The sequence below is a fragment of the Selaginella moellendorffii genome, unplaced genomic scaffold (assembly GCF_000143415.4).
Source record: "Selaginella moellendorffii unplaced genomic scaffold, v1.0 SELMOscaffold_65, whole genome shotgun sequence".
NCBI classification, from domain to species: Eukaryota; Viridiplantae; Streptophyta; class Lycopodiopsida; order Selaginellales; family Selaginellaceae; genus Selaginella; species Selaginella moellendorffii.
This window is the reverse complement of record NW_003314326.1, coordinates 477,199-490,512: the sequence shown is the minus strand read 5'-3', so window position 1 is coordinate 490,512 and position 13,314 is coordinate 477,199. Positions and strand designations below refer to the sequence as shown.

General features: G+C 43.7%; 1 protein-coding gene across 1 annotated transcript; it reads right to left on the bottom strand.

Moving 5' to 3' along the window:
- Positions 1-10,404: 10,404 nt before the first annotated feature.
- LOC9648904 lies at positions 10,405-12,622 on the bottom strand. The gene is made up of 2 exons (XM_024659017.1): positions 11,835-12,622; positions 10,405-11,772 (listed from the first exon to the last, which is right to left on the bottom strand). The coding sequence occupies exons 1-2, from the start codon at positions 12,618-12,620 to the stop codon at positions 10,444-10,446; spliced, it is 2,115 nt and encodes a 704-aa protein (XP_024514785.1). The 5' UTR covers positions 12,621-12,622; the 3' UTR covers positions 10,405-10,443.
- Between the last annotated feature and the right edge of the window lie 692 nt (positions 12,623-13,314).

Below are 13,314 nucleotides of genomic sequence, written 5' to 3'. Positions count from 1 at the left end.
TTGACCCCGAAGGCTCACCATACCTTGTCCATCCTCTAAGGAGTATAGTCTCTCTAACATAGAGACTCACTCGACCACCTGGGGTGGTTTGCTCCATTTTATTGGTTCAGTTCTTGCTAAACCCGTTAGAGACACCCTCTCTAACTCAATTCCACTACTCATTCTCGAGTAGTCTCAGATTCCATTGACATAACCTTTGCACTTTAGAACTTTTAATTTTGACTTCTCAAAGTCAATTTCCTATGTGTCTCCGACACCTTACGTTGCACATGGTGCAACTCCACTTCCCTATCCTAAGAAGTTCTTTACTTGAGGGTACCATCATCCTCTGTTCAATATCGTGCCACCTTTGGCACTAAGTTCCAGTTATCATAATTGGTGCTAGGGTTGCCCACGGCCCTATTATTTGGCTACCTTACTGCTCCCCCCTTTGGAGCATCCACTTTCGCCAAATCGGAGCGGTTGGGAATCCACCCTTGGGGAAACATTGCCTTTCCCACAATTCATTAGCACCCAACACATTAGTGTTCTCGGCCTAACTTTGCCATTTGGATTCTTTCCCATGATTCCTATGGCTCTTTTCTTAGCCACTAGTCTTTTGCTCCTATCTTTGATTGTTGCACCTAACAATATAGGATCGTTACTTCCATTTTCGAGGTTTCCTTTCAGTTCCATAGCAAACACTTTTCTTTGCCAAGTCTAGAGGGTGTTCACCCCTAGTACATCTTTTTAACATTTTCTGCTATGGGCTCTATCTACAGCCCAACTTTTGAGACCCTCCCTTGGATCTCTTATAGAGACTACTTTCCTCAAATTCACTATGCCATAGCATTGACATAGCTCATTTCCCTTAGGTGTTCTTCCCACTTGGTCATCTTAACCAAGCCACACCATTATCAATAGTTTAAATCAACACTTTGAACTAGGAATCATATTCCTTAACCTAAACAAATACTTTGTCCTTGTTTAGCCACAAGATCACCTAGTGATCTCATCTTGACCCCTTAATAGGTCTACTAATAGGAACTAGGTCTTCCAGACCCTTCTAAGCTGTTAATTATGACCCCGGGGGCATCCCCCACACTTGGTGGTGCGCCCAAGCCAGCTCTTCCGGCCAAGGATCCATAGCAACTGAGACTGGGTGTCCCCATCACATTCACCACGTCCTTGGTGCCCTTTGCACCAAAGTGTTTAAGTTTGATATGTCGAGCTTTCACTCTAAGCAATCTAACCATGCATCACGACTCTGGGGCATCCCTCGCTTGGCAGTGTGCCCAAGCCAGTCTCCTCACTGAGAGTCCATGACCACTGAAATATGAGTGTCCTCATATTCCAAACCATCACCACGCCCTAGTGATTTGGGACTCGAACCCAAGCACTAGAAAACCCAACCTCCGTATATGCATCTACGGAAGGCATCATCCAAGATGCCTGGCGTGACTCCCCACGCCGGTGCACCAACTTATAGTCAAAGCGCACTATAGATCATAGCTTAGGAACCTAGTTCCTCCGCACTGCCAAGTCCTCTCACTTGACAAGTCTGTGATCATGCATGGACTCCTCCATGCTCGGCCCCATGGGCCACCCCTTTTGAAGTTAGCACCTTCAACTAGGGGATTTGTCCCCCTGACTTGCCAATCTCACTTAGCAAGTCATCTGGACACCGTAACATGGTTCATGCATAAGTGTGAAAGTCCTTAACCATCGACTTTCGTTCAAAGCCCTTTCTTTGAACACTCGGGAATCATTTCCCCAACCTTGATAGCCTCGCCTCATAGCCAGCTTCAACACCACGCTTCTGCTGTGCTACTCTCATTTCACGCGCTCTAGGAACCATTTACGCTTGGCTTTCTAGGTATTAAGCTATCTAGAATTGTCTTTGGGAACTTTGAAAGAACTCTGTGCCTTAGCTTACTAAGGCCTCTTTTTTTACAAGCTTTCTAGTTGCCATATAGTCTAACATGGACAATTCCATATTTTAGACTCTCCATGACATCACGATTGTTAGCAACAACACCCTCGAGCCCCCACTTGATTCTCCACTCTCAACTGGCATAACCACCTTTGGTTATGCCCTTTGATTCCTATGGTTTGGTTTTATCCCCTTATTACTTGCTTTTTAGCTTCACACCTTTCCTTCGGTCATTCTCCTCCAGACTAGGAGGATAGCTTTGCACTTTCTATCATGCCTTAGCAAGTATTCTTAGGGATGAACTGACCCGATAGCCTAGGGAGTGGTTCCTTAATCTAGGTATGCTCACCTTATAATCCCACACACCGGGATTAACGTTATTGCTTATGGGCCCTTATATACCCCTCACTAGCCTTGCCAAAATTCTATTTTTGGCTTTGTCCAATTTGTGTAGATAGTCTTCTCCCATCTCTGCAACCTTGGACATTTGGATAGCACCTTCTATCCATCATTTGTTAGGGACTTAGTCCCTTGGGCCTTATCTATTGCCCTCGCGACATCAAACACCACCTCCTGGTGTTCTAGAGTGTTTGGATGTCCCAAATGATGGCATCTTTGATAATGAGCATTCTCTTTTACGACATTGACTCACTATATCATAAACATAAGCAATTTATCCCCCATAGGGGTATATTTAACTTCTTTATGCCATTAAAAAGTTTTAGGTAGCTACCTTTTACCAGTTTAACCAATTATTTTGCACCTTTTGCTTAGTTGCCTCATATTTGTCAAGTACTACAACTCATTGCTAGTGCTTCCACACCTCCATCATTGTTTTGGTCACCACACTCTACCACCTGCCTTCTAGTATAGGTTATGCCATTCCCATTTCCATTGGGATTCCCTTGGCAAGGGGTTCTTATGAACCCACCAACATAACCTCAAGGTATCACACCTTGGCACATTTGGTGTCTCCACACCATTAGCCCCACGAGCCTATCCTTATGACACTACTTATTAGTGTCTAGGTCTTTGCCAAGACCAATATAACTGTTCCTTATGCTAACTATCCGTTAGCACCGCACCATAGTGTTTGCACCCAACTCTGGGCCAAAGTTGCTTTCTTCTGGGAACATCTTTCCCACAACTTTAGTATGGCACATTCTGCCATCAATGAGATACCTACTGTTTTCATACTTGGATCTTATGATCCTCCCCATACCTCATGGGGCACCATACACCTCAATCCAAATGCTTCAACTAATCCCTTAGAACCATTCCCTGACTCCACTTGAGTCATCCAGCATTTTGGACTTTGCTAATCCAACAACCTGCAAGGTCTTAGTTTTCGAGGTGTCAACTCGCTGGAATACAACTTCTTATATTCATGTCCTACTCACAAGGACCATCCTTGCAAGTGTTACTCCGACAGTTGATGGTTTTCTTAGGGCTAACCTTTGCCCCTTAGGACTACTTGTCCATGTGATGAGAATAGCAACTCATCTTTAAGTACACCCCCAACTCTTTGGGTTGTTCCAGCATTTATTAGAGGTAGCCCCGGCTACCATTTCAAGGACTGGTGTCCTCTTCTGTATTTGACCTTCCACAGTCATCAATTCCGGTCTCAAATTTATGAGTACCAGCCTCAACTATATAAGGGTAATCTTGTGACTCCTTTATTGTTTTGGAGTCCGCATCTTTCCCGTGATCCCAACTATAGTTGTTTACCATATCTACATCAGCCAGTTTGCTAAGTCAAACGCTCATCTGGATCACATCCTCAACTCTCTGAGGAACTATACTGTTCCCAAGATCCCAAAGTCGTTCCCTTACTGGCCCTTTTCTATCCACCACATTGCGCCCAAGTTCATGCATGAACTTGAGTGGAGAGCCATGTTCTTTCGACATGCTACTCTTCAAGGATAGGCCCACTCCTAGAACCTTCCAATGCCAACATCAATGGTGATATACTTGAGCACCAATAAAAGTCGGACTAAGGAACAGCTTCGATACCAAGTTGTAAGCGACTAAATTTTCCATTCTACTTTAGTCACTTAACCACACCTTCGACCACTTGGAGGAGTCTCTTTCACAACCTCCATAAGTCTTATTTCGGACTTGGGCTTGCTAACCCTGAGAATGACATCCCCGCCACTCAACCTTTGCACTTGGTCCAAGTGCTCCACGTGTCTGATCCCATGATCGACACCCCAAGGTACCATCGACATATCAGCCTGTTACGCTAAGGATATGCCCCTTCACCTTGGTCACACCGGTGGTCTAACACCACCTACATCACAATCCCGTCTCTCAAGAACTGGGCCATTTATCCATGAGTGATCATTTTAGATCCACTCCTTAGCATCCTTAGGATGCTCATAGACATAGGGATTAGCCTTCCCCAATATCCCTTTTCCAGTCCTCATCAAGTCCCTTTCCGTCCATGGTCGTATTTGCCAACACTACTACTGCATCAAGGCCCACAAGCCCGACCACTAAGTCCCACGGTCCTCTAGGACTTCCCCCTCACATGACCATATCCCTGGTCTCTACATTAGAGGACAGCTCCTCTTCCTTTTCATAGTCTGGGACTTTGGGACAACATTTTGGAACACCGTGGCCTTACGCGAGCCTCGTGGGTACTCTCCCCACCTTCCGCCTTTGGGTGCTCTAACCATGGGATTAGAGTGAGGTTTCGTTAAGCCATGCCAGGTATCCAAGTAGGTAGTGCCACCAACCCCCACACTCTCCCTACTATACTTTTGGAACCCCCCATAGGCCCCCCCCCCTGAGGGACGATCGCTTTGGGCTTTCACCCAACAGCCTGTATTAGTATTCGAACTCAGACTCGGACTCGGTCTCGGTCCCAGTTTCGGACTCGGACTCAGTCTCAGTCTCGGTTCCATTTCGGACTCCATCTCGGGCTCCATCTCGGATTCCATCTCGGACTCCATCTCAGACTCCATCTCGGGTCCATCTCGGACTCCATCTCGGTCTCCATCTCAGACTCCATCTCGGGTCCATCTCGGGTCCATCTCGGACTCCATCTCGGGTCCATCTCGGATCCATCTTGGACTCCATCTCGGGTCCATCTCGGACTCCACCTCGGATCTACCTCGGACTCCAACTCGGATCCATCTCAGACTCCATCTCAGGTCCATCTCGGACTCCATCTCGAGTCCATCTCGGACTCCATCTCAGGTCCATCTCGGACTCCATCTCGAGTCCATCTCGGACTCCGTCTCGGTCCATCTCAAACTCCATCTCGGGTCCATCTCGGACTCCATCTCAAACACTCCCACGTGTCATGTGTTCATCCTTTTGGGTCCCTTTTTTAGAGCCTTGCTTATTGCTCACTTCGTGCTTATTCCTCGAGCACTTTGTTAGGAGTTCCACTCCCACTCTCGACCTATCAAGTCGGAGCTTTTAGTCCAAATGTGTTACGCTCGTTTAGCTTTCGCTTCGGCCACTACCACATGGCACCCTTTCGGCTCCACTTTGGGGCCTAGGGATTTTGTGTCTCACAAGCGGATGGAGAATAAGGACAAACATACAAACAGGAGTTTGACTATGCCTCAAGTGTGTCGGCCATACCCAACCTACCCACTATCCCTACTATATACTATATATTTGGAACCCTACCTATAGAAACACATAGGGAGTTTCTACCTTATGTTTATTCAACATAAGTATATATATGATGACTAGTTTCTCAACTAACTTGGGTGGAGATTGATAAAGGGTCTACCAATACCAACTTCTTGCCGTCATGGCAGTAAAGAAATAATATTTGAAAGGACTCATTAATAAGTAATTTTAGATACTTGCAGTCATATTTGTGACACTCTTCCCTCTTAGGGAAGATGAACATCCTCATCGATGCATACTCTAGTCTAGAACACTACCAAGGAAACAACTCTAGAAAAATTTTATGGTGTTCATATTTTGTGAGAAATGCATCAACTTAAATGAGTTAGGGTAACCTCTCTGTCTAACACAAATGTACTACAACTCAGACACCTTCTAGCCATCATTGACAATGAAATTACCAACGGAGTTAACCACCCTTACTACTCTAGGTGTATAAAAGATGATATGCCCCTACCTACAGGTGATATAGAGAGAGAAGCTAAAGGCCCCAACTTTCATGAGCAAACAAACCAAACCCATCGGTCAGGTTTTGATAAATTACTATAAACAAATAGTTAGAGTTGTTTACATAGTCACACCCTTTAAATGAAATAAGGGACATTGACGGAAAGGCAAGTGATGTGACTAATCTATAGTAGCTACCCCATGACTAAAGATTTTACCATGCATATGAAGTTTTAAAGCCAATCTACCTATATGTAAGACACAAATCCCTAAGCCCCAAAGTGGAGCCGAAAGGGTGCCACGTGGTAGTGGCCGAAGCGAAAGCCAAATGAGCGTAACATGTTTGGACTAAAAGCTCCAACTTAAAAGGTCGAGAGAGTGGAACTCTTAACGAAGTGCTCGAAGAACAAGCACAAAGTGAGCAATAAGTGAGTCTCTAGAAAAGGGGCACAAGAAGACCAACACATGACACATGGAAGTGTCTGAGATGGAGTCCGAGATGGAGTCCGAGAAGGAGTCCGAGATAGAATCCGAGATGAGTCCGAGATGGACCCGAGATGGAGTTCGAGATGGAGCCAAGATGGAGTCTGAGATGGAATAGAGACCAAGGCCGAGATTGAGACCGAATCCAAGTCCGAGGCCAAGACCGAGACTGAGACTGAGACCGAGACCGAGACTGAGTTTGAGACCGAGTCCGAGTCCGAGTCCAAATACTAATATAGGCTGTTGGGTGGAAGCCTAAAGCGATCGTCCCCTAGGGGGGGTTGTAGGGGGTTCCAAAAGTATAGTAGGGAGAGTGTGGGGGTTGGATCCTAATGGAGTCAATTTGGCCAGGAAAGGCTAGTTTGGCCCAGAAAGGCTATACTCAGTTATTGGGTGATGAGATAGCCACTAGGAAGTCCAAGGCTAGAATGAATACGAATTGACAAGCGGGGTAGCTTGGTGAAGTGTTCAAGAGCCGACTTTAGTTCCCCCGGGAGATCGAATGGTCGATGCTCTCAGTCCAAGCATGGGTAGCACTACCTACTTGGATACCCGGCATGGCTCAACGGAACCTTACTCTAAGCCCATGGCTAGAGCACCCAAAGGCGGAAGGTGGGGAGAGTACCCAAGATGCTAGCATAGGGCCACGGTGTTCCAAAATGTTGTCTTAAAGCCCTAGACAATGGAAAGGAGTCCCATTATCCTCTGGGACTTCCTCACCACATGATCGTATCCTTGGTCACTACACCAAAGGACCACTCCTAGTGGTTGGGCCTGTAGGCCTTGTCCTAAAGGCAATGTTAGCGAACATGGCTATGGACAGAAAAAGGGCTTAGTGGGGACTGTAAAAGAGATATTGGGGAAGGTTATTCCCCATGTTTGCAGGCATCTTAAAGATGCTAAGGAGTGGATCTAGGATGGTCACTCATGGACAGATGCCCCAATCTTTGAGAGATGGGACTGCGATGTAGGTGGAAAGAAATTATTAATGATCGATATATCTTAACTCAAATCCAATAAGGAATTAACATCTTCAATATTAATCACCAACTTTTCCTCTTGTGAAGTTAACATAGTTAATGATTGAATCACTTTTCAAGGAAAAGCTTAAAGCTCAACTTACTAAAAAATCTTATCTAGAACACAACTAACTCAACTTACTACTCAACTTATTTGAATGGCAATATAGCTACTAACTAGCAATTGCACAAATGCCAATAACACAAGCTACAACTAAATCATCAACACTATTTGCATCAAGACTAATGAAACTTAATATCAATTTTATGGGGAGATATCTCATTCCACTCCAATCTCAATGTTAATAATGTCAATAACAAAACATCACTTCTATTCTATCAACACTACAACAAAGCTAGAAGAAAGAAAGAGTGAATCACCACTCAAAGCTCTTTAGCAACCAAGCTAACCAAAGTCAAAAATACATTAGTCAATATCCGAGACTAAACCTTTAATAAAACTCAATTATAGATAATACATCATCAAAGAATGATTCACCACATCCAAGACTCAATATAATCCAACACTACAGACTAAACTCAACTAAATGATATTGACAAAGGTAAAGTCGATATGCTAACATAGAAAAATCATGTAAGTTTAACAACACAATCCTCCATAACATTATCTAGTAAAACAAATCTATTATTACTAAATCATCATCGAGCAAAATAAGTATCAAAAATCTTCTATGAAGTCTACAAACAATCATTAGTTATAAAGTAACTAATAATCACTCTTCAACTTACATTCAAAAGACCCAAACACTAAACTCATATCATCGAATCATATACTTGTCCAACATAAAGGTAATACCCCAAGTACAAGATATAGAAACATAAACAAGCATAAACTAAATGATTACTCGAATTTAATCGAACCACAATAAGCTCACTTCTAATCAATTAAGAGTTTTGGGATATTTGAAGTTAAATGTTCTTAGGTTTGAATAATACTAAACTAAATAACTTTTCAAAAAGTCCAAATTCAAGAGTTTATATTTAGTATCAAAGGGGTCTTAGGTCTAACCAAGGGAATTGCACCATATATTGAATAGTGGTCTGGCTAAACTCTCAACTTTTGTTCATAAAGGCATGCACTTGCAAAGAAGTATGGTTGCTTATAATCCATCACAAAGTGAATTATAAATCATCAAAGAGAACGGCTTGAAAAATAATTCAATAGAGTTTAAATATAAAGTAAAAAGGTTAATGAATAGAAGTGTATCCCTTTTTCTAATCAATTAAAAGCATTGAGATATTTGGGATTAAATGTCCTTGGGTTTGAATAATATTGAGATGGGTGACATCTTGGGAAGTCCAAATTCAAGGGCTTACACTTCTCCCCAAATTAATACTCTATGTCTTGTGCTTTTGATAGTTTATGAATACCAAATTGGGTGAACTATTATAGTATAGTTTCGCAAATCTCAAATAATTTACCCAATTTATTTGGTCTTCGCATAAATAATCCTTTAATTGTCTATTCACCCTTTCTATTTGTCCATCTGTCAAGACTGATTATAACTATATAACTTAACTCAATACTTAATACTTATTTATTGGTGATAGTTTGTGCTGAATTTCAATTTAGTGTGATACTATTTGTAAGCTTCTGAGTTTGGACTTCCCAGGAAGTCACTCAACCCAGTATTATTCAAACCCAAAGACACTTAACCCCAATTATCCCAAAACTCTTAACCGATTGAAAAAAAGGGTGCACTCTTGTTCATGGGCCATTTCCCTCTATATTTAAACCTCATGTCTCTCAAGTCATCATCTTTGGTGGATTGAGGGGTGCACTCTTGTTCATGGGCCCTTTCCTTTTATATTTAAACCCCATGTCTCTCAAGTCGTTTTTTTTAGTTGCTTACAATCCACTATGCTTTCTTGCAAGTTCACGCCCTCGTGAATGGAAGTTGGAAAAGGCTTCTAGCTGCTGTTAAACACCCTATCCTATCAGAGTCGGACCTGAAACCCACTTTAATACCAAATGTAAGCTTCTAAGTTTGGATTTGAGAGCCTTACTCTTTAAACACCCTATCCTTTGGGTCGAGCCCAGCCAGAGCAAACTAAACCTACCAGATGATAATTAATATATGGTATAATTCTCCTAAGCTAATTAACTGATACCAAATATGGGTCTTGGGATAATTAATGTTAAGTGTCCTTAGGTTTAAATAATACTGGGTTGGGTGACCTCTTAACCGATTGGAAAAAAGGGCGCACTTTTGTTGATAGACTTTTTCCCTTTATATTTAAACCACGGATTATCTTTCAAATCATCCTCTTTGGTTACTTACACTACTATAAGAGAGTTTTTTAGAACTTACTAATAAATACCTTATCTTAGTCTGAAATAAATTTCTTCTGGATTTCCTTGCACTCGAACTACTTCTTCAAAGAACACATTCACTACACCTTCACTACACCTTCTACATCCACTTCTGTTGTGATGGGTATAAAATGCACCATTTTTAAAAATTAATCTACTGCCACAAATATCACATCAAACCCATTAATTAGGGTGTGTTCCATGATAATGTCCATGATAAGGCATTTCCACAAATGGTCTGGGATTAAAAGACTTTACAATAAGCCTCCACTAGCCTTAATCACAACTCTCACCTGTTAACATGTCAAACATGCATTTACATATTCCTTTATATCCTAGTTATATTCAGTTAGTGTATTGTCTTGAGCACTTTATTATGTTTTGTAAAAGATTCTTGTTATAACATTTTTCTAATGCTACCTTCCTCAATTCCTCTTTTAGAATATAAACCCTGGACACCAGCTGAAGAAGGTCAATATTCAAGAACAAAAATGATGAATAATACTTGTAAAAACAGTGCCAACCACAAATCATCATGTTTCTGACTCGGCTGTAGCAAATTTTAACTCTTATTTTATTTGTGTTAGCAATGTCAATTGTCACGTTGAGAGCATCGCATTGATAAGCAGTGCCTTGTTTTTGTAGACGTTATGACCCGGGTCAGGGATTCCAAAATCCTCCTTGGCCATTTTCTCTAGCTCTTTTCTGGAGAGAGCGAGGAGGCCAAACCCGTCATCACAGACTTGTGTGTAGTTGCTCTTTCCTGTCCACGTCCTGTGCTGAGTAATGTCTACCAACACTTTGTAATCATCCGCACTCAAACCTGGAATCGAGTCAGTATCAAATGGTTGAACGTGCAGCATGTAGGCAGGCGTTCCGATCACCGTACGCCTCCGCTTCTTGAGTGTGGACTTCTTCTCGCTACTGCAAACGCCAGGCCGTGAAGAACAGCCAATGAATGCGAAGTGCAGCTTCACCGTCGATGGCGACACTGGCGGCTGCAACGTCGATGCCGTGTCCATCACATACTCTTCAATGTCTGGGAACCAGCGCTTCAGGGATGCCAAGCTCATGAACTGGTCCGCAGAATGTAAATGCCTGTCAATGTTGACGGTGAACTGCAGCGCTACAACATGCAGCTCGCCCTTCTCGTCCACCCACACAATCACGCCATCCACGTCCGGGAAGGCACGCTCCCAAGGCTTGTAATAATACCCTGAATTTGGCTTCAGCTGTACCAGTGACTTGATGGTTCTCGACGGGATGCTGTTAAACGTTTCGACACAGATAGCTCCGCAGACTTTAAGCTGCCCGAGGACCAATCCTTTCTTTGGAATCACGCTGGCTAGAACGTCCTCGCAGAGATGGCCCAGGCACAACCAGTCGATTTCACTTGTATCTGACAGCTTGCGGCTTGCATATGCCAACCACACTCCGTTGGCATGGGGCTTGGCAACTTCTTCTTTGGAGCGCACGGTCTTCACGTAGACTGTTTTTATGTAAGGCGAGCAGTATTGGCCCTTTCCAGCGTTGAGGACGTAAGTTGGGTCGAGACTTGCCATGGACTCGTCGGTCAAGTAGTCCTCTTGCACCACTATTCGATCTGCCTTTCTCGAAACAGCTTTTAGCTCGGTATGTTCACAAAACGTCTTAATCACCGCGTCCCAGTACTCGTCTTCTTCCTCGAGCGCTGAAGCATCCGCTTCGTCGTCGCCATCCAGCAGAAAGGCTGCAGCTAAGCCGCTGCGCTCCCATAACTTGCGATCCCGAAAACTGCTCTGTAGCTTTGTTTCACATATCACGGAGTTGCACGAATCGCATAGTACGTCGAGGAAAAGTGGCACAAGTCCGGTGTAGAAGTAGATGCTTGCACGACGAGCAGGAATTTTCCCCAGTATACAGTCTGAAGCATAGATGGAGTACTCATCCTGCATGCAGCCAAATAAAATAAAATAAAAATAAAAATAAAATCAGAAAAAGAAAAAAGTACGTTGTTAAAGGCTTCATTTCCGTAAGTGTAAAACGGTAGCTCCTGGATTGCCTGGCTGGCTCCTGAGCTTGTGCACCACCAGACCCTTTCGCCTGTTGCCAAAACCTGCTGTAAATGGCGACCCACTGCAGAAAGGTGCTCGGAGTTCAACACCGGCTTTCCGAGAAAGTCCGCGGGGTCTAGCTTCTCGCCACCGTCCACCAGGAAATGAAAAATCTCCGGCTTGGAGCCACCCTTGCGACTGCTGATGAAGGAGATGATATCTTGCGTAGACTTGATGGCCTTGATAACAGCTTCAACATCTTGCCAGCCATCCACATTCTCGACACTGTCCACCAGATAGGAAAACAAGAGCGCATCCTTTAAGGCCGCAACTATATCTTGCAGCAGCGTGATCCCCCACAGGAATACCACCCGAGCCCTCAACTCTTGCTTGGCTTTCACAGTGTTGAGCTTTTGGTATAAGAGGCAGGCAAGCGCTCGAAACTCAGACGATTTCCCGATGCCCTTGGGCCCGTAAACAACCAGCTCGGTGTATCCCAAATGCCACTCCCTCAACAAGCCATCCAACGTGTCCTTGCCCACAAAATTGAAATCCACCGGTGGCCGAATGGAAGAAGGGGAGCGTCTCATTCCGGGGTATGGCAGCGACGTCAGCTTACCTGAATCAATCAGATCGTCTTCCTCCAGTGCCAGGATCTTCTTCACCGCCTCCCTTGCTTGGCTCTCCGTAACATACTCGCGCTGGCGCTTCCCACGCCGCACCACAGCTCCCCACGAGCGCATTGAGAGACCTAACCCTAGAACCCTAGATCACCATACAGATTATCGATATTATTAGGCACTCCAATGTCAGTGGCAACATGTATACTTTTCAAGGAGATGAGTTAGTCTACACTAAAAATCCAGAAGGAAAGAAGATCCACATTTTTGAGAAATCATCTTTGCAAAGGTTCAAACATGTACTCCACAGTGAAAAGCTCAAGATAGAATTTTAAAACTCCATCAAAACGCTCAAGGCAATAAATTAAGCTCAATTTCTTCAAATTGGATTTGATCTCAAAGCCTTCATCCATTTGCCTCCAGCTTCAAAAGAAATGCAGCTTGGACACCTTTTGCCAACTGCAAATCCGTTCATGAGACTAAACCACTCACCTTGTCATAAGCGGCACGCATTTCAACAGGGCAATTCTCCCACCAAAAAAATTAGCATACATCTGTCTGAAGTAGTTAGTTTTGAAATCCAGAAACGCAGTGCTCACCTTCACTGCGCTCACCTGACTCGAGCCATCGCTTCTTGAAATAGCCTTTGTCTGGAATCACGTCTTTGCTGCAAGTGAAAAAGAGCAAGTGCATCAAAACACAAAAAAAAGCCATACTTACTGTGCGTGTAACTTGCAGTAGCCACCCCTTTCAACCCAGTTTCCACAAGGTGTGTAGTCGTCATGGTTTCTGCCCATGCAATAGTCCATCACTCACA

Excerpts from the sequence above, each read along its gene's own strand:
- LOC9648904 (XM_024659017.1), bottom strand. The coding sequence starts at position 12,620 with ATGCGCTCGTGGGGAGCTGTGGTGCGGCGTGGGAAGCGCCAGCGCGAG. Across the intron at positions 11,773-11,834 it reads GAAATGAAGCCTTTAACAAC|GATGAGTACTCCATCTATGC; the intron begins GTACTTTTTTCT and ends GGCTGCATGCAG.